The sequence below is a fragment of the Amphibalanus amphitrite genome, unplaced genomic scaffold, assembly GCF_019059575.1.
Source record: "Amphibalanus amphitrite isolate SeventyFive unplaced genomic scaffold, NRLGWU_Aamphi_draft 001759F_arrow, whole genome shotgun sequence".
In the NCBI taxonomy this organism is placed as follows: domain Eukaryota; kingdom Metazoa; phylum Arthropoda; class Thecostraca; order Balanomorpha; family Balanidae; genus Amphibalanus; species Amphibalanus amphitrite.
This window is the reverse complement of record NW_024883252.1, coordinates 43,116-63,358: the sequence shown is the minus strand read 5'-3', so window position 1 is coordinate 63,358 and position 20,243 is coordinate 43,116. Positions and strand designations below refer to the sequence as shown.

Sequence of the window (20,243 nt, the reverse complement as noted above, 5' to 3'; positions counted from 1 at the left end):
AAATGGAAGAATGTCGAACAAACAAGTGGAAACTGGAGGTCATACTTGATACTAATCAATCTACCTCCCAATTCTTAGAATCGAAAAAAAAAATTAAGAACCGGAGATAGCTGAAAATTAATTTTTCGGGCACGACACGTAAGCAGCTCTATTCATCGTGCTAACAAATTAAACCCCCAAATAATGCATCACTTGAACTAATCTACTATCATTATCGGTCGATCGTCGCGTTACAATATCCAAAGTGGTGTAATAGGTATCTGCACCGATACATCAGCTCAGTCCCGCCCCGCCCTGTTCGGGAGCGCCGTCCGGTCCCGGTGCCGGCCGCGTCTGTTGGTTGTTTCGGTCGCCGGGGCGGCGGCAGCCAGGCACCGGTCCGCAGCCAGAAGGAGCACCCCGCGGACCAGGCGCCGTCCCACTCCGCCGCCGTCCCGCCATGGAGCTGCCGGTGCTGCCGCTGCTGGCGCTGGCGCTGCCGGCGGGGGTGCTGGCCAGCTCCCAGTACCAGCTGGCTCTGGACGCTGGCGTGCCGTTCCCGCCCCACAACTACCATATGAGTTCGGCGCCGGCCAGCTCCTGGAGCCTGCCGCTCAGCCCGCTGCAAAACTTCACCACGTCCCAGTGTGAGTGACGTATGTATGTACGGATCAGGGAGTAGACAGTAGGGACTCCCAAGCAGGGCACCGGGCGGGGGATGGTGGTGTGAGGAGACCGAAGCGCATTATCTGGAGTAGCTGGAAATGGAAAACAGGCGGGTAAATGGTAGCGGGACGGTTTACGGCATTCAGTGAGAGCGTCGAGACGCCGAAAATCGAAATTACGTGAAATCGTTACAGCGATGCAGAAAGTATCGCTGTATGTCTGCCTCATTACGAGGAATGGGGCTGAAACTAAAAATAGGACTATATCGAGCCAAAATCAGCAATTCGTCTGCCTCAAAACTGCAAAAATTTCAATCTTAGGTCAATTAAGGTCAGGTCGCCAGGCCACATTACATGTGTTCGTCGTCCGTCCCTCTAAAAAGCGAAATGATGGTCAACCAAGCTAATTTGATTATTTCAAAGAATATTAAAAGCATTCAGCGATAGGCGAGGCGACTAAATCCATACAGCTTAGGTATATCTCAGCTTTTTAATATCGGTGGGTGACCTAAGGATCAGGTCAATTTTATTTCACCCTATTAGATATGCCAATGGAGAAAATAAAACTGCGCCTCCTTCGCAGGTGCGGCTTTTCCCACACACAAGCATCTTCAGAAAAGTTTATTTACAAAGTTTTACTGAATACCTACAAAATCTGAAAAGTGCACCTGCATGACCCTTCATTTTGCTCCGCATGGTCATTTCGGAGGGACGAAACACTTCGAGTGTGTTCATCACAACAAAATAGGTCTGCTGAAGCCCGTGAAGGCAGAAGAACATTTTCCGTGGTCCATCGCAGGCTATCCGGTCCGTTTTAGACCATTCGTGACTGACCAGTCCCTTTTAAGTCGACTTTAACTGTGGTTCGTTTAAGTCGACTGAAGGTGTGTTGTCTGGTTGGGTTGACTTAAACGGTTTCGTACGTTTAAGTCGACTATATAGTTGTTTTGTGTGGTCCGCTTACATGTGGTCCGTTATCCGTTTGGTCCGTTTATAACTGTGTTGTCCGCATACACTATAACTGTGGTCCGTTCTAGGACTTAGGTTGACCGTGACTGTGTGGTCCGTTTTCAGTTCATCCGTGATTGTTTGGTCCGTTCTCGGTTCATACTGTGTGGTCTGTTTTCAGACCATCCGTACCGATTGATTTGTCTCTTTTCCAGGTCAGTGCACTGTCCGGTGCCTGTCCGATCCGCTCTGCTTCAGTCTGAGTCACTCCCTGGAGGGCGAATGTCAACTATTCGCAGTCCGCGGCGCCCCGACTGACACAATTGACACCACTGACACTATTGACACTACCAGCATTACCGGGACTGATGGCCCCGACACCCAGCAGGTCGTCACTGACATCCTGACCGTCCGAATCCGAGACAAAATGGGTGAGTCCGAGCTGATTTCCGAACCGATTACGGATGCACGGCTCTCGCGAGATTAAAGGGACTATCCCACCTTTAACATGGGGTTTGAGTTGAGATAGCCAAGTTTGCGGCGAGGTTCAGAAACCACTATCTATCTAGGTTGCACCCCCCGCGGCCTCTTGGTGTTGAAGAAATTCGTTCCCTTCATTTGAAAATGGGCCTTGTACAAGGCCCTATCTTCAACATGGAGCGACCGTTAGTGTGACGTCACCTCGTTTAGTCATTCTGATTTAAATGGGTTTGTTCGTTGAAAAATCGCTTAAAACTTGGTCTGAACTTTGTTGTGGTGCCTACAGAGTAAAAAGAATCAGCTTTATGACAGTAATGTGGCCTGGGGAAGGAGGTAATTTTGGGCTGTGACGTCACATATTTGAAAGTTTGTGTTTGGAATATGGGAAGCCTAAGATGTTTAATGAAAAATAAATGCCAGAACCGTGTTCCTGGTCATCCAATCTATAAAATCGGGCACAATTTAAATGGTTTTAACAACATTTTAGAAGGTGGGATAGTCCCTTTAAGCGGTAGGTTTTGCACTTTTACATTTCCGGCTATATCTCAGAAACTAATCGATCTACGATGAAGCCATTTTGCACGATCATGGCCGGCTTGTGAACCAACAAGTCGATCGCATCTTCAACACTTAAAAGCTTAAGACGACAAAGATATAGCCTGAAGTATGTACACTAAATTTTCTAGGTGCAAAAACTACCGCTAAAACCCGCGAGACCTGTACCTTCAACACGAATGTAACGCATGTTGGTTGGGTCCGTGAGCAGCGGTCGTTCGTTAACGATTTCCTTGTTACGAGCGCTGTAGTTTGGTGGAGAAAACAGCTATTTACGAATCAGCGCGGAATAATGCATAGTCAGACACTGCCTCCGATAAATAAGCACGATAAATGAACCTAAGGAATGATAAATAATATAAACAATAAATGAATAAGTACGAAGCTGCAGTATCTACTTTCATACCTGACAGTATTCATTGTCATTACCGTTGAATAAAAGTAGTTAGGAGTTTCAATCAAAACAGGCAAGTGAGCATGCCTTATCACAACAGTCGGATCACTCTTTGTTATATAACTGACCGTCCACCTCGTGTGGTTGTTCACAGCGCGCCTGGGCGACTTCTGCTTCAGCTCGGAGGAGTGCCAGTTTGTGGTGGAGGGCTCAGAGTGTGTCGGCGGCCTGTGCCACTGTCCGACCGGCACCGCCCCCGACCCGGAGCTGGAGCCCACCGCCTGCCTGGTCCTGGCGGCTGCCGCCGGGACGAAGACCGCCAGTGGAACGGACTCGCAAACGACCACAGTCGACTCGACGACGGCCGACGCCGCGACTGGACAGACCGCGGTGGATGAGCCGCTCGTGGCCCAGGAACAGGGCACTGCTGAGCTAACTACTACCGACCAACCGACCACAACTAGCGAGACCAGCAGCGCAGCCACCACCACGACTGTACTGCCAACTACCACTGCACCGCCAGCGACAACTTCTGAACGGCCGACGACAACCACAACCGAGCCGCCAACAACCTCTGTGTCATCAACAACAACCGCCGGGCCGCCAACGACAACCACCGGGCCGCCAACGACAACCGCCGGGTCGCCAACGACAACCACCGGGCCGCCAACGACAACCGCCGGGTCGCCAACGACAACCGCCGGGTCGCAAACAACAACCGCCGGGTCGCCAACAACCACTGCGCCGCCAACAACCACTGCGCAGCCAACAACCACAACTGCACAGCTAACGACCACCGGGTCGCCAACAACAACAGCTGAACTGCTAACAACTACTACGCCGCCAACAACCAAGTCACCAACAACCACCAAGCCTCCAACAACCACCAAGTCACAAACAACCACCAAATCACCAGCAACCACTACTGAGTCACCAACGACCACTGCGCAGCCTACAACTACCACTGAACGGCTCGGCGTCAAATGAACCCCTTACAGCATAAGGGCTAGCGATCCATCTACGCATTTGCCGGAATAGCCAACGAATCGAATGCTGTTCGACCCAACCCTAACAGGTCTACCACAAGGGCGCCACAACAATGCTATACACGCTACTTATCACCAATATCTCGACAACCGCTGCTTCCACAACCAGCGTGGCGTCCACCACTTGACCACAGCAACCACGTCAGCAACCACCAAGTTAAGTGTTTAAAACGAGCAAACCACCAGGAAGCTGCCGCCGCCAGCCACTTCTAGTCATATAGTTCGCAGCAGATCTCTTACCCAGCGCTCACAATGACAATAGCAGGACTAGTTCCAACTCCGACCACTACACCACTACACTACTAGTTCAAGTGCTGGCGCCTGGCTGTGCTGTAGGTACAAGTCAGCCATTTGAACAGCCGAAAGTATGCGTTCTTGAACCTCGAGCAGCATTCATTCGCATAATTTTAGTCTCTCTTTTCCTTACAAATCTGCGAATGCCGCCCGCCAATTACGGCAACGGCGCGGCGCACGAAAACCTTCACCCTGACTTTGCCGATATTTGACCGGGGTCCTGTCCATGATACTACGGCCTACCCGGGCGAGGCGGTCCCGTCAACTGACTCGACCGAATGGGAGAGGAGCGTCATTTGTGGACGAGATTAACGATTACCGTCTACGGATGATATGAAAATGATAATGGACTAATAACGGTGAGGGCACTAGGAAGCTAGCAATGGGTTCCCCGGTTGCACACTGTCCAGCAACTCTTCAGTCTCATCCTCGTTGTTTTAAGAATCCAAAGTCTTATTGTATCGTCGCTACACCCAACAAGTATCTGGATGTGTGGTAGCTGTACCAGTAATATTAGATCAGTATCAGAGGTGTGTTATCTGTTTCGTCAATGCACTGCGCTTGTTTGTTTTAGTTAGTACAATGATCAGCTTAGGCGGATATTTTAGTAGCAATAAATAACGAAATATACAGCTTCTTCCTGATAAGAAGATATCATTCGTGTGTTACTCGTCATATGAACGTGCAAGAAATCTCAGATGAGAACAAACTGCCCTACGCACAGAACACACGTCGTAACATTCGCTTAACGCACCAAACGACCGGAACATCGGCTATCGCCATTTATTTCGCTCAGAAAGAGCCCCCATCCGTACACGAAGCGCCAGCCCAACAGCACTCAGCTCTGAATGGCCATACAACAGACACCGCTTGGCCACAGGCACCGGGGGTTCAGTCCTATCGGCCACAGCACATTAGACCAGTCCAGTATGTGGCTGAGACACCTGGGCTCAGTCTCGTCGACACACACACCGAAGGTCTGTATTGACACTAGCCACAAACACACCGGGTTCGCGGCAAAATCAGACAATATGAGGGTGTGTTCAATGTGTGGTAATAGATACTGGGACTTGTTCCGGCCAGCCGACAGGCACAGAACGCCAGTTCGGGACCACAGCGGGACATCGGTCTACTCAGTCACAGTCGCAGTACAGTCACAGTCACAGTCGGAGTTCACTCATAGTCACAGAGCGACAGCAAGTACTCCCCGACCGCCTCACTCAGTTCATCCATCGAGACATATCGTACTATGAATCACACAGCACAGTCCGGCTCAACTCATCGCACTATAGATCACACAGCACAGTTGAGTTCCGCTTAACTCATCGCACTATGGATCACACAGCACAGTTGAGTTCCGCTTAACTCATCGCACTTTGGATCACACAGTTTAATCGGCCCGACAAATCCAACCCTAAAACACGCAACTCAGGCTAGCTAAACTCATCGTACTCTTGAACTTACGCTGAGTTCGGTACAGCTTAACTCATCTCAGTAGATCTGCGCAGTTCAGTCCGATCAATTGACAATTCATCTCACTCCGTTCCGTAAGCATCTAGTCGATGCTTCTTTCGCAGTCTCTCTCAACTGAGTCGAACGCCAGGCCTAGGCCCGAGGAGCAGGCACCTCCTACCCTGTTCTGATGCGATTTTTGGACTAACAAGACCGGGTCCTGGCTCACCACGTCTATTGACGGTTCAGCTCATGAGGGGACGGGCCAATGTAGGTAACACAGCTGGTTTTTACCAGTTCAAAGCTGGTTTTTACCAGCTCATAGAACACAACGGCGGGTGCAGAAAACAATCAAAGAAAACATGGCCAAAACCGACACAGCGCCCCGCTTCTCCGGTGGAGTCACACACAGCACTGGTGACGTCACACAGACACATTGATGACGTCACTCACACTAAGCCGATGACATCTCACACAGCCGCAATGGTAATGTTCCGCATCGTCCGGCACAGCATGTGGTCGCCTGGTAAGTGAACTCCAGATTTGAGTGTGTGCGACCGGAGTTTCTGGCCACGGAGGCCACTTGAGCGGTATCAACAGGTTGAGGAGGATCTCAACAGTTTAAACCTGCAACGGAGAACAACGAGTGAAAAAGTACTTATTCAGAAGCAATGAAACAGTGGATGAAAGGCGGTCAGTTAGCTAGGCAATGTCCGATCAGCTTGAAAAACTACACAAAGAAATGACGTTCTCTGTAATTCGATTATCTTAATCCCAAAAGCACATAGGACTTCGTTGTTCGTCTTTAAGTATGATTATCACGCACAAAATTTCACGCTAAGCTGCAATGAATATAATTGTGCATTTGGTATCTGTTAATTTTTTTCTGAGATGATGGCGTCAGGGATCGGTACCTCAAAAAGGAAATGTTAGCTATGTTTCAGGTAAAAGAGATGAAATATTCCCACCATTAAAATCCATATTTTCTTTAAAATTGTCGAAAATTGTTGGCTCGGACAAAGGTGATTGTCATTAATGACATATATTGCAGTCCTCCAGAATGAAAACAATACAAAGATCTTGATGAATTAACACGAGGTAGAAGTGACACAGCGAAATGCTAGTTAAAAACATACATCAAAAAGTGTGACGGCAGCAGAAGCTTATGACCGCTGTTAACCCAGACAGCATAGGAAACCACTAGCGTTATAGCGAACTAATTGCCAGACGATAAATCGCCAGATGTGATTTCTTTGAATCAATATCGAGCATGGCCATGAGCATAAACTAGATCATACCACCACTGAAGCCAGCGCCGCATTCATAAATCGTAAACCGACCCAATTATTAGTGACCATTATTCCGTGATTACTGATTAGTCATTCATTCTGTTTGCGATCGTACTTTGCCATTAGGGACCCTGTTTTTGTTTAATTTCGTTGGAATATTGGAACGTATGACCGTCAAATGCACTGCAGTAAGATACAGCCAGCTGACGTATAGCCGACTACAGAATGATGTTCCACTTTTCACAGGCAATTATTTGCCTGAAGTGGTAGGCTGTGCCGCATCACACGGGCTGAGTTCACAAATTATAACTTTGTCCCAAGGCTCACAATCGAAACGTTAATTGCGTGATAAACGGCACAGCTTAGCGCTCCGGTCATCTGATAGCTTCTGAGGGAGGAGTGGAACATCATTTTGTAGTCGACTATACAGCAAACTGGCTCGGGTAGGGGAGAGTGGGATAATTTGGCCGGTGGTGTAAATTGGCCGCCCCCACCTGTACGATGTCTAATAAAAGTGAGTGAAATAGCTCTAGTCTCTATTCATTTGTCATGGGTAGGAATAACTGGAGGACAAATGTCAAAACTTTGCCCCTCGTAGTTTTATTCAAAATTAATAAAACGTTAATTTCATTAGAAAATGGTAACTTTTGCTTCTATTTACAAAGTTGTATAACATGTAGTATTTGGGCTAAAAACGAATTCAGACATTATAGCGCCATTCTTGGGGGTGTTCAGCGGTTCCAAGAGCAATTTCATCTAATTCCGTATAGCCGTGATGACCTAATAGACAAAAAATTCCGAGTGGCAATATGGGGTAATTTGGCCGGGACTAGCGGGGCAACTTGGCCGGTGCGCTCATGGTCACTATGCTGGGACGGCCGAGTTTTCATGGTCAATTGTACCATAAATGACATGATTCATGACCAACTTTGACTACTTTGATGCCTTACTTCCGACTGGTCAACTGTAAGAGCATGTGACGTCATCAAAAATTACCAAACGTTTTTTTGCTAATAATCCTTACATAAAAAGGGTACAGCCGCACAAATGGCCTCATTCTGTTCAGCTCGCCAAGGCGCATCGAATGATATGCATGATGACCTTGAAATCACGTGACCTTGAGGTCAAGCGACCTGAGGTAACGTGACCTGAGGTCAACCTTCGACCTTGACTTCTCGAGTTCAATACATATATGTTTCGATGCGCTGACGAGAGAATTACGGTGGTACTCGAAGTTTTGGCCTAACTTGATTACTTCAAAAGTTATTCGTAAAAAACTGTCTTCGCATCTAGAGCCGCTAATTTGGCTATTTTGACCCCTGTGACCCCTGAGTCAACCTCCAAAATGCGGCAAAATGCGTCATAGGACACACGTCAATGCTGAATCTGAAGCTGACTCGCAATATAACAGAAAATCCCGACCGCAAACTAACACCGGCCAAATTGCCCCACACCCCCGGCCAAATAACCCTGCTAGTGGGGTAATTTGGCCGCCTTGCAGACCTTTGTAATACGTCACAATTTCAATATAAGTAATTACTCTATCATTTCAAGTTCACTGTACAGTCTGTCTTAAAAGTACCGCGCAAAGTGACGGTGGATCCATCAAGCCTGACCGATGAAGGACTGCCAAATTTGAGTCACCGAAGCAATGGACATCCTCGTCCATTCCCCAGCTCCATTGGTTCGGTGACTTTCAAATTTTAGCAGGCCCTTCCTCGGTCAGGCTTGATGGATCCACCGTCACTTTGCGCGGTACTTTTAAGACAGACTGTACAGCAGACATGTGCATGGATCCGAGTGATGGATCTATGATCTCAGTGGATCTCGAAGCAAAGTACAGGTTGGGATCTATGATCCCACCGGATCCGGCGTGAAAAATACATCTTTGATCTATAATCTCATATGATCTGACGATAAATTAAGAACATGGATCTATGATCTGAGTGGATCCCACCAGGCACCACATTTGAAACCATGTTTTAAAGGGTTTATACGCCAATAACTGACACAGAACTATGCATTATGACGTGCGATCGCATAAAATCACTAAAACAGAACGTTTGTGAGTTGAAACAAGTGCTTTTTTGGGGATATATGCGTTGGCAAAAAATAAGTGAGGATCCATGATCTCACTGGATCTCAAGCAAAAAATTAGACTCGGATCTGTGATCCCTACGGATCTCTCGATAAATTACAGAGCTGGATCTATGATCCCGTCGGATCCGAGATCAGGATCCGTGGGATCAGATCCCAGATCCATTTTCTCGGATCCATAGGTACACATGTCTGCTGTCCAGCAAAGTAAAATGAATGCGACACCTACCAGCGTTGAGAATATGCAGAAATGTGTCGTAAATTTTAAGTTACATCGTTTTCTAAAAAAAAAAACGGCCAAATTATCCCAACCTCCCCTACCTTTTTCTCAATCGAATATTGGTTACAGGTATCGCACAACAGCCAACTTTACAAACATAACTTAAAGGTAGTGTGCCACCTTTGAAAGATTTCCCATTTTATTTTTCCTAGGATAAGAAGCTTCTGTTTTTACCTAATATCGCAAAAAAAATCAAAAATGGGCCTGGAATAGTGCCTTTTTCTCCTAAAAGTTTATCGGTTTTTAGATATGTATAACAACTGTAGTGGGCTCACCTGCAAACAGGCGTCGGGCAACAATCGCGAATGCGGCGCACTTGTGACAATAAGCAAAGGTCATTATAGTGTTACGACCATACGACGTACGGGAATGAGTTATCAGCTGTCTAATCGTAGACAACACAATGTCGAGCCTTAAACTGTAAGCCCGTATTGGTACTGTTTCTTTTATTTGGCTGTCGAACATTATTTATGGTTTGAAATATGATTTTATGTAAAATAATTGATATGAAAAAGCCGTCTTATAAGTTATGACCCCATTTCACCACACGCAAGTGGCAGAAATGACAATGATCAGCTGACGCATTTTTATTGGCCGAAGTCAGAGCGCGCGGCCCGACGCACCACGCGTATTTGGAAATTCCGACCTCGACGAGCATCAGAAGCCACCTAACAGGCGTGTTCGAAACCGCAGGAGATGATGATGAACGGGTTTATCGAAACTTGATTGGATGAGCATATCGGTAATAGCGATTTCAGTGTGTGCATTTATTGTTCATAGTGGTGTGAAATGTGGTTGGGGTACGACCGACAACCCGTCGGGGCGAATTTCGCACTGGGGTACTCAAAATTTGAAGAATTTAAGACGTTTCCATGAGTTTTGAAGGTATGGATAAGTTCTAAAAATCCGGTTATCCTTATCTGGGCCATTAACTCCATACGGTCCAAGAAAGCTGGCACACTACTTTTAAGGAAATACTTTTTATGTGACGACACCGGATTTCCACAGTAGCGTAGAGCCAAAAACATCAGCACTTATTATACAATACATATCCATTGTTTTGTTCGATAATGGTTTCGCAGAAAGTGCTATTTCTATCAAGCTTCGAACAATTCCCCTTTCCTCAAACTCAGGCTTATTAAAGAAAAAAAGAACGGTCTAAAAACGACACCTATATGATTTAGCATGACACAGTAAAGGATAACAAAACAAAATATATCAAAGTAAATAAAGCATAAATGTATGCCTATCAATTTGAAAATGGTTCAATGACTCAGTGTCCATTAAATCCGGGAGGCAAGCGTCACTTTTGTGATATAGGGTCGCTTTGATATCACATACCGTTGCAGTCGTAACATCTGATTGGTCGTTGTGCCCTGCGGCGCAGTGACATCGGGCCATATCCATCATCGTTCAGCTGCCTGCCCCCCCCCCTCTGGCTCAGACTCCCCCCCCCCCTGTGGGCGTCTGAGCACTGCAAGGACACTGCCAGTACCACAGCGGCCTCATAGGTCCGGGCCGAACTGTGATAGGCTGTGCTGTCAGCTAACAAAGGCGGCGGCCCGGGCGGACAACACAACACAGCTCGGACAATTAGCCATTGACAGTTGGCGGCCATTGCGACTCTGCTGGTGGCACTGAGGCCGCTTTGACCGTTTACCGTCCATTATAGTAATAGGCGTGCAGCGGACAAAGGATTGGCCAAATGCTATGAATGCATATTGGCTATTGCTTATGAAAGCGACTTTCGGGCTTGATGTCAAGGCACGAAAGCTACACCACGTCTGTGAATTTCGCACAGTATGCTAATGAAAGCCGGCTTGCAGCATACTGCCAGCACGGAATATATAGTCTACGTAGAGTATATACTCCGTGCTGCCAGCATTCATGACATTCATAAGGTAAGCGTCACGGTTCAAATCCAAACAGATAGGTATCGTAACTTAAATACCAATGTGCTAGTCCATGTGCGCATATGGTCTCTAACTAAGTTGCGATAGCCCCAAATTGTGATAACTGTGATCTTAAATCACATGCTGCCGGGGAGAGTTTCACATAATCTTCATCACTTCAATTGCAGTTGGCTGCGCCTGTCCGGTATCAACAAAGGACCCACGATCCGCGCGTGTCCAATCAAAAATCAAATTATGGATTTAGAGACATAATAATCGCTGTGCAGAGTAAAAACAAGACAATGAAATTGACGCAGGCAGGTGTTATCGTGATGAGCCCTGTTCTTGTTATCATTATGTCCAGGACCACTGAGTCTAAACAGACCGGCTAGGCAATTAGTCGGCATATGAACAGAAATAATAAGATTGCAAATTACACAGGTGGATGAAAAATACCCATAAATACCTATAATATAGGTGAATTACGAGAAGCCTATATAGTGATATAAGTGAAATATAGCGGTCTATGATTCCATTAACAAATGGCAGATTCAAATAAGCCTAGGTTGTCTCTTTTACTTAGCAAAATAAAATAATTAAGCACCATACAAATCTCTCGCATCTCTTTTTATATCTTTGGCAGCTGTTGCTCTCTCAGCAGCAAGAGACGGGCACCTACCTGTAATAGCAGGAAACACTGACAGCAATGACCAGCTTTGAGGCGTCGGACCGTATGATAGACCGTATGACAGACCATAGGTACTGCACAATGCATACAGATGCCAGCACAAAGAACGCCCACGACCAAGACGAGCAGCGAGCGGCCGTCGGACGTTGTCGGACCTACCTATAGAATTTGTCAGGCCAGGCGACACGCAGACGGCACCTGGCCTGCGTGGTGCCGTCTGGGTAGCGCCGGGCGACCATCAGGGGTAAACATCGATTGTGAATACAGCCACACAAATAACCCGTTACCCGTTACTCCTACTCCTACCCTTAACCCGTGATAGTGAATACGGCCACAGAGGCTGGACAGGAGACGGCAAAAGGCCAGCGTGGCCGGGATATTCACCAGACCTACCTATAAACGTCAGCACGCGACGGGCAGAGGCGGGCTCAGAGCGCCATCTTCCGTCCCTCTATGCTGATCTGAACGGCGCGCTGCATCTTGGCTCGCCGCTCTCGCTCCTTGAAGGCGCGCTGATGTCGCTCCAGGCGGGTCACCTCCTTCTTTGTCACCTGTTTTCAGAAGAGGAGAGGAGAGCGTCAGACAAAGAGAGTGGGGGGGGGGGGGCGCCCGGACTACAGTGGTCATCGGCGACAAAGAGAGTGGATGAGGATACAGTGCATACGTAGACGGTGCTTAGGCTGTGAGTCAAGGGAGGACCTCGAACATAGAGACGGCGAAAGACAAAAAGAGGCCGGGCCGGAGACACAGTGAGGTGCGTAACACCTACCTGTGGGATACAGGGGGTCCTGTGGGATACAGGGGGTCTGTGAGGCACAGGAAAAGAGGCGCATGATACAGGATGTACAGACGGACCTGCCATACCACGCACAATTCACAGCGTGGTCAAGCTGTCTCCCCTTGTCCCTTCTGCAGCAAGCAATTGCCGATCAGCCTCTTTGACATGCTCAGTAGTTAGTTCAGCCCGTTAAACAGACCACAAAGCTTTAATTCCAACATCGTCTACCACAAAATCATCGATTGAATCGATTGAATTAGGTTGAATCACTCAGAACTTAATACAGGAAACGGTAGACTTAGCGAATGACTCACCGGCGCACACTCTCCGGTGTTGGTCCATTTGGGTCGGTTGACGTAGTCTTTGTCGGACATCCTGGGCACTCGGGCGCGACCCACCCAGCCGGGATCGCCCGGTCTCAGTACCCTGAAAACGGTCAGGTCGGGTCAGAGCAGGTTGGGTCGGGGCAGGGAAAGTTAGACCAAGGCAGGGCAGGTCGAGTCAAGGTCGGTTGATCCGGGTATCGCTGGATTGTACAATCTGCGGTGGAGAAAAAAAAACACACACAAACACATCCCATCCCAATAAAGAAAAGAACGAAACAATCCCGCATGCACATGGAAACAAAGAAGCACACATACACACGAAGCACAGCTGGTGCCGTTGCGGTTATACGACTCACTTTTCCTCGAGCTGTTTGGGATCGCGGTCCTCCCGGGGCCGCTTGCTGCTCTGTTCCATGTCTCGCTGCTGCCGCTCCTCCTTGGACATGGCTGCGGGAATAGAACAGACAGAGGGGTCAGAGAAGGGATAACTGCAGGGTCTGATAGCCGCTCCTCGTTGGACATGACTGTGGGAACGGGATCGAGGCAGGTCAGCGGGACAACTGTAGGAGCCGACAGCTGTGCAAGAGCCACAGAGATGGCCTCAGAGCTCAGGTCAAGCACATGTTTCCACATCATCAAACAACGGCTGTTACGTAGTATGAGAAAATCGTACGACGCATTAAAACATACATAAGCGTATCGAAAAAGTACCACAGAAAATAGAGATATTACGCTATCTCATGATAAGCGAGAAAAATGGATTATCATGGCGTCAACTACCAGCAAAATGAATGACAAAATATAGTTTTTGAAAATGATTTGACAACTGCATCGCTCCCACTAGAATCAGACCTAAAACATGACAAGCATAATACCCCTGGAATGAAAGCAAAAGCTAATGATGAGACACTAGGATACGCTACTCACCTGTGAAGTCTGTAGTGAGGTTGAAGATGGGCCGGGACCAGGTGCTGATCAGCTTGCCGGCCAGCGTGCGGTTCTCCTTGGTCTCACGCGGGTGCTTGTAGAGGTACATCACCGCCTTGCCGATGCCCGAGGACTTGAGCAGCTGTTGGTCCGGCATAGGGAACTGGTGGTGCGGAGACGCCGGGGTCAGGGCGGTCAGGTTGGCAGGGAAGACAGTGGTATGAGAGGGTAACATGCTTCGAAAGACACAGACTTTCATTTCAGCGACACCCGACATTCAGTTACTAGCGTCACCTGGCATTGATGATTGAAGTATTACTGCAAACACTGCCACCTCTCTAATTTCCTCTCGATGTTGTTTAGCTGCAGGAGGAGACCCTCCTAGCCCTTTCCACAGCTGTCCTTTGTCCCATACAATCTTTCTCGAACGGTTTCCATCCACCCCACTCCTCCTCCCTCTCTAGCTGTCCGTCCTAGCCTCATCCAGCCGCCGCTGTCCTACCCAGCCCTCCTAGGTGTTGCTCGTCTGGCACGGAGCCACCATAGCCATACATCTCCCACTGAATTTCACCGCCTAATGCTGAGCCCCGCCCATGCCACTCAGATCCCCTACAATCAGACAAATTCATCCCATCTCACATTCCCCACCCAGTCCAAAGCTCTCAATCCCCAGTCCTCTCTCACCGTCTGTAGCAGGCTGAGCACCTGCTCCCTGATCTTCAGACTGGGCAGCGAGCGGTCCGGCATCGGCGCCAACCAGTCCGTCAGCACCGAGAGCACGTTCGACTCGAGGAAGGCCAGTTGAAGATCCTGCTTACCCAGCTGAGACATGGCCGTCTTCAGCATAGATATTTTACGGGTGGCTGGTTTACGGTTCTGGTTAAGCTCACGATCGTCCTGGGGTTGTGGAGGGGAGGTGTGGTGTCAGCGTTGGGAGATGCGCTAGGGTAGCACTGCAAAACAATGGAGGTGGAGCAAATGAAGACAGGTATACACAAACATTGCCAGAGGACAACAACAAGTATCGCAGAGCATCGGCATTGAACAAAGCGCTCCAGTCGTGAACGTCCACGAGACATTTCAAGTCAAAAAAGAAAAGTAATGCAATCGGTCTATCTAGATATTTAAATCACGATTACTATATTATAGCCACTATCACAAATAATCTCATGTCTCCCTTATCCCTACCCCTCACAGCAGCTGCAGTGCTGCATCCATCCACCATACCCACCAACCAGCTCACCTCTGCCGCTTCCCGCATCTGACGAATCAACTGCATAATCAAATCATCATTGTCGTTGATGATGTCGATATTCTTGCGTTTGCGGCGTCGCGAGTTTTCGTTCTTTTTGCGCATGCGCATCAGCTCGAAGTCGGACATGCCGGTGTTTTCAGTCTCTCCATCAGCGGCTGTGATTCCCTCGTCCGAGTCGGAGTCGGAGGGAGGCGGAGCGGCCGCCGCCGGCTGGTGGCAGAGGGCTCGAGTCAGATACAGCTGGCATTTGGCATTCGCAGCTTGGACATCTATCAGCACAAGGTGGACTCAAATACTGAATCAATGTTACTGACAAATGATTGAGAAAACACCAAGAGGAATTAGCAAAACAGTTAACAAATAACGGATAGTCAGTGGCGTCGACCATCGTGACGACGCGTCTTTCATTTCCCGACTTTTCTAGGTCGACCCACGACCACAAACAACAAAAGACCACCCGGAAAAGTTACAGAGCTGCAGACCTCTATTCCTCAGGCTGACTCACCTTTTCCTTGTCTCCGTCCTCGGCGTCGGCCTTGTCTCCGTCTCCGGCGGTCTCCTTGTCTCCCTCTCCCTCGTCTCCGGAGGCGGCGCCTCCCTCCTTCGCGCCGCCTCCTCCCTCTCCGTCACTTCCCTCACTGTCGGACATGATTCGTCGCTTTCGCTTCCGTCCGGCAGTCTCAGTGTCGGAGCCGGCGTCGGAGCCTACCTTCTTCTTGGCGCCCTGCGAGGAGCGGAAAAAGGCAGAGTAGTGAATACCAATCGGTGAATCGGCGTGAAAGTAACCACCAGTTACTCCCCCTCGCAGCAGCCACGGGGGAAGCTCATAGAACACCGCTACGTGTTGGCTGCATAAAACGGAAAATGATGCGGGGGAAATTAGCTTCGCAGCCACTGTTCATGAAATAACTGCTCACGGCCCCTTCAGCTTTCGACTAGCTCCCGAAGAAAGCAGAACTCAGACCTGATGTTAAAAATAAACTGTGGACCGAGAAAAAGGGACAGAAATGCGAATGTTTAATGAAATGTAAGGCATTCATGCCCGTCGGGAACATCTAAGAATTAAAACATTGAAAGCATAAGCATCCGGTCAAATGTAAGAAGGATCTGGGGAGCAAACTACGGACAATTAGTCCAGAAATGCAGCTGACTGCAATGGAAGCCCACTGACCGTTTCGCCGTCGGAGTCGGAGCCACTGCCGGCGCGGCTTCTCTCGTCGTCGCTGTCCACCACCGACTTTCGCTCCTCGTCTCCTGACGCCCGGCTGCCGCTCCTGCTCCTGCTGCCGCTGCGACTGCGACTGCGGCTCTTGCTGCGGCTGCCGCTGCGACTCCTACTGCGACTCCGGCTGCCGCTGCTGCTCCTGCTGCCGCTCCTACTGCGGCTTCTGCTGCGACTGCCGCTGCCACTGCGACTGCGACTGCCGCTGCGACTGCCGCTGCGACTTCTGGCACTGCCGCGGCTCTTCGGCCGGCTGCCGCTGCGGCTGCGACTGCGGCTGGCGGCGCTGCCTGCCGCACTGCGGCTGCGACTGCGACTGCCGCTCTTGCTGCGGCTTCGTCCACGACTGCCACTGCGGCTCCGGCTTCGGCTCCCTGCCGCACTGGCACTTCGGCTGCGGCTACGGCTCTTACTGCGACTCTTACTGCGACTCTTACTGCGGCTCTTACTACGACTCTTGCTGCGACTCTTACTGCGACTCTTACTGCGACTCTTGCTGCGACTCTTGCTGCGACTCTTGCTGCGACTTTTGCTGCGACTCTTGCTGCGACTCTTGCTGCGACTCTTGCTGCGGCTCTTGCTACGACTTTGGCTTCGACTCTTGCTTCGACTCTTGCTGCGGCTGTTCCTGCTCTTACCAGATGCGGCAGAGTTGGCGGAGCCGCTCCTGCCAAACAGGAGCACACACAAGGTCAACCGACTGACCAAGAGACAACAATCACACAACATTGTGATAATACCGGTGTCATGTGCTGTTGATGTCTGTACAACGAAAAAAGCTAGATTTTATCAGCCAAATAAATAACATTCGTCACTCGTCAGACATACTTCAACAGCTTTGAATGTATCTTAGCACTTCCCAGGCTGATTAGGTTCTACTGTTTCGAGGGTATGTTCCTTCTACCATTTCTAGTAGCATCGGTCCATTTCCTTCTCCATCATCCAAGGCACAGTGAGCATCGAGTAGCTGCTCAGTGGCTGGTTGTCCCGCTCCCCCTTCCACAGACCTGGAGCGGGCGCCGGCGGCCGACCGGCGGCTGCCCACCGATCGGGCCGAGCCGACCGACATACGGTCATCCTCCTGTTCCCCGGCCGGCTCCTTCGTCCCGGCCGGGGCCTCCTCCTCCCCCTGGGACGGCATCTCCTCGTCGGAGGGCGCGAACGCCTCGTCGCCGCTGTCGCCGCCCGCGTCACCGCCGCCGCCGCCGCGGGCCGGGCTGCCCGCCTCGCTGCCCGACCGGCTGCCAGCGTTACTGCCCGAGCGGCTGCCGGCGTTACTGCCGGCGGCACTCGCGGCACTGCCAGGTCTGGAAGACAAAAGTGCTTAAGTGCAGTCAATTGGTGGATATATAGATGCTCCGGTACTTATAAGCATATTGGATGTATGTTAAAAAATAAGAAGCAGAACACTTGTGATAAGTGCAGAAATTTTTAGCAACACAAGCAATGTTGCAAAAATAATGAGGGATGCCGGATGAGTTCACAAGAAATGCACCAACACATCATAAACCCCATACAGTTTCAAAACTCTGTCATGATTACCCAAAAATTACTACAAAAAGGAACAGAGCAAGAGATATATATGTCAGTTTGCGTGAGTTTTGGAAAACTAATTTTCAGTTTTGTTCCCAGGAAAAAATATTGACTTATAACATGGCCTGACAGATTCTGAGGTCATTGTGGCACCACATGTCTTTGGAAGTTGTTTTGATAAAATACAGAAGCTAAAAATTTGGGTAATGGTAGAGCAGATGTCACACAAAGGTTTTGCAACCAAGGAAAGGCGCTATACCCAGAGATGCTTCTTTCTAACCAAACCAAAACACACTCAACCTAACCTGACCTAACCTAAGCTACAACCCACAACCAGAAAACTTGCAACCTTCAAGCTACAAACATATAACCTAAAAACCTACAACACCTCTTCTTGCTTGGAAAACCTTTGTGTGACATCTGCTCTACTAATGCCAAAATTTAGAGTACCTATCTCAGAAGCCAGAATATTGATGGTTCCCAGCAAGATCATCCAAGTGCTCTTTTCATAGTTTTATAGCTGTAAAAACTTCTGGATTGTCTGTGAAACAGATCAATCAGGGCACTTTTGTGCTTATTATCTCAGCACAGGAAGCAGCTAGTGGCATGGGACTTCTTGCTTACTCTTTGAGCTGATTTGTCTGGAAAAAATATCAATTTTCAATAAATAAGAAATTGAGAATGCTCTTGCTCCAAACCCTTGATAAAGGCATTTCAATTTCCTAGGAAATATAAAATATTTTGAACCTGTTGATCAAAAAATATCCTTTACTTATGATGCTTGGGTTGGAGTGCAGTAGGTATAGGCTCAACATACCTGTTTTCTTCCTCACTGTCAGAGGCTGACTGCTCACCACTGCTTCGCCGGCCCTCAGACATGGTGACTGCAATCAAGGAAACACAGGAAGTCAGAAACCTTGCTTCACAATTTACTGTCTGGCCATGCCGCACTGCATTTTATAAACAAAGAAACATCCCCCTTCTCCTTGGGTCAGCCATCACACTTCAGGCGATATTGAAACCAGCGCCTTTAGACAAAAATACAAGCATGTAAGACAGCAGATATTCAATTGAACTTCATACTTTGTATAATTTATACATAATTAATGCCAAGATTTTGATTAAATCCTAATCATAATCAAATTCATAAAAATACCTTAAATAAATGCACAAAACAGTCTTACTGTTTACAACAACCCAAATATGTAAGATCCAATGAACATCATAGGAAATCGAATTAGCATTACTGATAAAACAACAAATGAAGATGAGGATTGCTTTGGAATTATTTTGATTTCAGCAGCAGCACAGCTGCGCAGGCTGCGCATGGTGATGATAAACTGAAACAGGTGGGCAGCATGGCAGCATTACACTGTAATTGACTGAACCGATTGGCTTGTGATCCCAAGATTAAGCTTTAAAGCATATTTTCATAAAACAATGGCGAATGAATTTCCTCCACTTAACCTTTTTTTGGAAATCCGGCAAGAAAATCACACAAATTACACAACAGCCGCGCGCGCACCCGTCCAAAAAATTCTCAGAAAGATCTGTTCTGCGCCAGGATTGTACTATAGCTGTGCTTCCAAATTGCTTCCACATCGCAATTCGTAAAGGAACTTTTTCGTCGTCTTATTTGGGCCGTGGTAATACTTAGGTATGCTTACTTACTTATAATCGCGGAAGTTAGAAAGGCCACTTGGCCTCTGGGATCCGGACTTGTCGAGCTGTTTGTCTGTATTGTGTGTGATGTTTCAGTCTTATGGGTGAGTCATGTGCATGAAGCGTGCCCAGTGGGCAGTGACTGTCGAGCCTGGCCTTGAATGCAGTGGTTTCCGCATGCGATAGGATGAGCGATAAACGATAAACGGTAATTATCGCTGTTAAGTAAATCGGTTATCGTTATTGTTTATCGCTAAATTTTCAAAATAATCGCTCATCCACTTATCGCAAGTTACAAAAATTATGAATGATAAACGATAAAATGTAAAACGGGATGATGAAAAATGGAAGAGGATCGACAGTGTAGGCCCCGCGACAGTATGTGTGCGCAACCTGTTGCCATCTAAGTGTATAGATCTGCAAATAAACTTCAAGTACACTTATTTAAGCTGTATTTCTTATCACTTTTGTTATCGCTGTT

General features: G+C 48.4%; 2 protein-coding genes across 4 annotated transcripts; one reads left to right on the top strand and one right to left on the bottom strand.

The window, feature by feature from the left end:
- Positions 1-243: 243 nt before the first annotated feature.
- LOC122375021 (uncharacterized protein PB18E9.04c-like) lies at positions 244-4,991 on the top strand. The gene is made up of 3 exons (XM_043354161.1): positions 244-626; positions 1,808-2,023; positions 3,176-4,991. The coding sequence occupies exons 1-3, from the start codon at positions 440-442 to the stop codon at positions 4,006-4,008; spliced, it is 1,236 nt and encodes a 411-aa protein (XP_043210096.1). The 5' UTR covers positions 244-439; the 3' UTR covers positions 4,009-4,991.
- A 137-nt stretch (positions 4,992-5,128) lies between these two features.
- Positions 5,129-19,652, bottom strand: LOC122375019 (protein IWS1 homolog). Of its 3 annotated transcripts, none has more exons than XM_043354159.1 (12): positions 19,568-19,652; positions 18,918-18,984; positions 17,575-17,874; positions 16,517-17,234; positions 15,851-16,069; positions 15,334-15,555; positions 14,775-14,987; positions 14,091-14,253; positions 13,520-13,610; positions 13,152-13,263; positions 12,453-12,610; positions 5,129-6,440 (listed from the first exon to the last, which is right to left on the bottom strand). In XM_043354159.1, the coding sequence occupies exons 2-11, from the start codon at positions 18,977-18,979 to the stop codon at positions 12,488-12,490; spliced, it is 2,223 nt and encodes a 740-aa protein (XP_043210094.1). In that variant the 5' UTR covers positions 18,980-18,984; positions 19,568-19,652; the 3' UTR covers positions 5,129-6,440; positions 12,453-12,487. The 3 variants fall into 3 exon arrangements, with proteins under 3 accessions (XP_043210094.1, XP_043210095.1, XP_043210093.1); XM_043354160.1 differs by having other exon boundaries at positions 18,918-18,986; positions 19,571-19,604; XM_043354158.1 differs by lacking the exon at positions 19,568-19,652 and adding an exon at positions 19,257-19,415.
- Between the last annotated feature and the right edge of the window lie 591 nt (positions 19,653-20,243).

What these genes read in the sequence shown, in the direction of transcription:
- LOC122375021 (XM_043354161.1), top strand. Translation starts at nt 440, where the DNA reads ATGGAGCTGCCGGTGCTGCCGCTGCTGGCGCTGGCGCTGCCGGCGGGG. An exon ending in AAACTTCACCACGTCCCAGT is followed by an intron (nt 627 to 1,807) that starts GTGAGTGACGTA and finishes TCTCTTTTCCAG; the next exon opens with GTCAGTGCACTGTCCGGTGC. An exon ending in CCGAATCCGAGACAAAATGG is followed by an intron (nt 2,024 to 3,175) that starts GTGAGTCCGAGC and finishes GGTTGTTCACAG; the next exon opens with CGCGCCTGGGCGACTTCTGC.
- LOC122375019 (XM_043354159.1), bottom strand. Translation starts at nt 18,979, where the DNA reads ATGTCTGAGGGCCGGCGAAGCAGTGGTGAGCAGTCAGCCTCTGACAGT. An exon ending in GACAGTGAGGAAGAAAACAG is followed by an intron (nt 17,875 to 18,917) that starts GTATGTTGAGCC and finishes TTTGTCTTCCAG; the next exon opens with ACCTGGCAGTGCCGCGAGTG. An exon ending in GCCGCCGGCGCCCGCTCCAG is followed by an intron (nt 17,235 to 17,574) that starts GTCTGTGGAAGG and finishes CCTGTTTGGCAG; the next exon opens with GAGCGGCTCCGCCAACTCTG.